Raw genomic sequence first — 2,592 nt, forward strand, 5'->3', positions numbered from 1 at the left:
TCTGCTCTGTGGGTGGCTGTGGTCCTTGATGATGCTGTGTGCTTTACGGAGGCATCGCTGGAGATAAATGTCCTGAATGTCCTGCTGGCAGAGCAGCTTCCGTACCAAACTGTGATGCAGTGATGCAATGCAAGACCTTGCAAAAGTAATTTTTTCGTACACTGCTTACCCAACCAATCAGCAGATCCTCTCAGTGGCTGAAGCCTTGGTTTCAAAGTTTCCGTGTCTTATTATCATTTGCCAGCTTATATGGCTGGCAGCAGCGCATAAAAAACAAGATGCACAATTACCGTGCCAAGCTAAGATCTCGAAAATTTTCTTACCCGGAAATTGAAATTAATGCCTTAAAAAGGTAGCATCCAGCTGATGCAGTGCCATCAAAGAATGTAAAAAAGCCAACAAAAAAAAGCAGAGGTTAATTATCTCCCTCCGCATCCTACTGGAGAAACCCAAGAGACACTGGAGAAAGAGAGGCTGGAATTAATTTATGAAATAACAAAGAAAAACAATGCAAATATAATTGCAGATAAAATGAATAAAACGTTCTCTAGCCGAAGACTTGGAGTGGTCAGCCTCTGCCCCTCTGTGGGTGAGTTAAAAGAAAGGTGGCCAGCATTATTCACTGAGGCTCAGGTGAGTATGTGTGATAACTATTCCTATCCACCAAAAAACAAATGTCAAACAAATGTCAACAAATTGAAATGTCTATTTTTTTGTCCCCTTCTTAGCTCATCGAAGAGTTCAGACGCATCACCACAGTTTCTTTGGTGGAGACATTCATGCTGAAACTTGATGAGTACACACCAGGTCTTTTGCAGCTTATGCCTGCCAAAGGAGGAGCCGCTGGTTCCAAGATGAGACCTCTGCTGGACACTTTGAATGACCTATGTTATTTGACTTTTTTCACAAATATGTAATTATGGAGGGCTGCAGTGGGTAGCAAGAAGGTCCTGGGTTCAAATCCCGGCCCAGGGTCTTTATGCATGGAGTTTGCATGTTCTCCCTGTGCATGTGTGGGTTCCCCCCGGGTACTCCGGCTTCCTCCCACAGTCAGAAAGCATGGCTGTTAGGTTAATTGGTCTCTCTAAATTGTCCTTAGGTTTGAGTGTGTGCGTGCATGGTTGTTTATCCTGTCTGTCTCTATGTTTCCTTGTGATTGACTGTCCAGGGTGTACCCAGCCTCTCACCTGTTGAAAGCTGGAGAGAGGCATCAGCCATGTTTTGTTTTTAAGTAATTCAGTCTTAATGTAAGTAAATCACTCGACTTAGTCTTTTCACTAAATTGTATCTCCCTACAGACACAGAGCATTGAGAAGAAAAGGGATCTCCTTATCTGCTGCCTCATTACCTTCCTCGGGGAAAGACAAGAAGATCTTTTTCATGACTGCCAGGTTTGTCATATTGATAACAGTTTACTTATTAACTCAAGGGATCCTAATGTTCTTCTCTCCTGTCCTCTCCTATCCCCTGTTCTCCCCTTCTCCATTCATCTTCTGTCCACTCCCCTCTTTAGATCAACTGAAATATATTGAAAAAGCATCTTAAATAAAATAAAATGTGTGCATGCTTTTTGTTTCTTTCTTTTTAACATGTAGGAATGTGAGGATTACACAGACAATATGATGAAGGTGATCGTGATCCACAACATCATGGCTGAGGAGGATCCATCAGATGTGTCCATTGTGATTGAGGGAAACCAAGTGATGGAGGGATGTGGAATCCGAACAAAGGCATGTGTACTGCTGATGGGACTGATATATGCCCTCAACCTCGAATATCCGAAGGAGCTGAAGAACACATTTGACACTTTTCAAAAACTGTTTTTGGAAATAGACGGGGCGAAACTACTGACCTAGGTCCACGGCCTCAAAAATAAGCTTATGCAATGCACACACCTTTCCCCTCTTGTTCCCAGAGGACATAGCTAGATGGAGCTGTAATTTTTCTTCTGACAGCAAGCACAGAAACTATTGAATGTTGGTGTTAGTGTTCTGTTCTATCTATCCATATGTTTGATAACGTACATGCACAGAAACAACCTTGTAGAGTTTCTGTGCTTTTGGCTTTTAAAATGGACTGAGTGGCCTTTGAAAGTGTTGTCTGCATTAGCCGTTGTGTTGCACTTTATTCTGTATTTTTATGGGATAAAAACATTGAGATGATGAACCATTTGAATATCTTTTTTGGGGGGGTACATTTTACCTTATATGAATAGGTAATGTTTATCAACTGATAATAATTAAATTTTATTACTAATTATCAGGTATTACCAACTAGCAAACAAGAGATAATTTTACCTAATTTCAATGAATAAGTAGCTGTTGAATGTATACATAAATATGGGGTAAATTTTACCCAATTTAATTAAGTATTTCATAGCTTTTTATTGAAGTTATTTTATACACAATATATTGAACTAAATATACCCCAAAAAAGTCAATGCAAATTGTTACCTCAGATTTATTGGGTAGATTCTATAGATGACTTTTTACAGTGTAGATTAATTGTAGATAGTTTTTTGGTGAACCTCTACCCATATTTACTTCTGAGAAGCTCTTTCTATACCTGATAATGTTACTGAACCAATGCCAG

At 39.9% G+C, this 2,592-nt stretch overlaps 1 protein-coding gene across 1 annotated transcript; it reads left to right on the forward strand.

The window, feature by feature from the left end:
- Nucleotides 1-414: 414 nt before the first annotated feature.
- LOC146683340 (uncharacterized) lies at nt 415-1,857 on the forward strand. Its single transcript, XM_085447001.1, has 4 exons — nt 415-633; nt 729-886; nt 1,301-1,391; nt 1,596-1,857. Exons 1-4 carry the CDS (start codon nt 532-534, stop codon nt 1,854-1,856), a joined length of 612 nt encoding a protein of 203 aa, XP_085303127.1. The 5' UTR covers nt 415-531; the 3' UTR covers nt 1,857.
- Nucleotides 1,858-2,592: the final 735 nt, after the last annotated feature.

This window comes from Copadichromis virginalis, linkage group LG22, assembly GCF_057382275.1.
Source record: "Copadichromis virginalis isolate Kocher_CV1m ecotype Utaka linkage group LG22, C_Virginalis_male_GT1.1, whole genome shotgun sequence".
Lineage (NCBI taxonomy): Eukaryota > Metazoa > Chordata > Actinopteri > Cichliformes > Cichlidae > Copadichromis > Copadichromis virginalis.

What these genes read in the sequence shown, in the direction of transcription:
- LOC146683340 (XM_085447001.1), top strand. Translation starts at nt 532, where the DNA reads ATGAATAAAACGTTCTCTAGCCGAAGACTTGGAGTGGTCAGCCTCTGC. An exon ending in CATTATTCACTGAGGCTCAG is followed by an intron (nt 634 to 728) that starts GTGAGTATGTGT and finishes TCCCCTTCTTAG; the next exon opens with CTCATCGAAGAGTTCAGACG. An exon ending in CTGGACACTTTGAATGACCT is followed by an intron (nt 887 to 1,300) that starts ATGTTATTTGAC and finishes CTCCCTACAGAC; the next exon opens with ACAGAGCATTGAGAAGAAAA.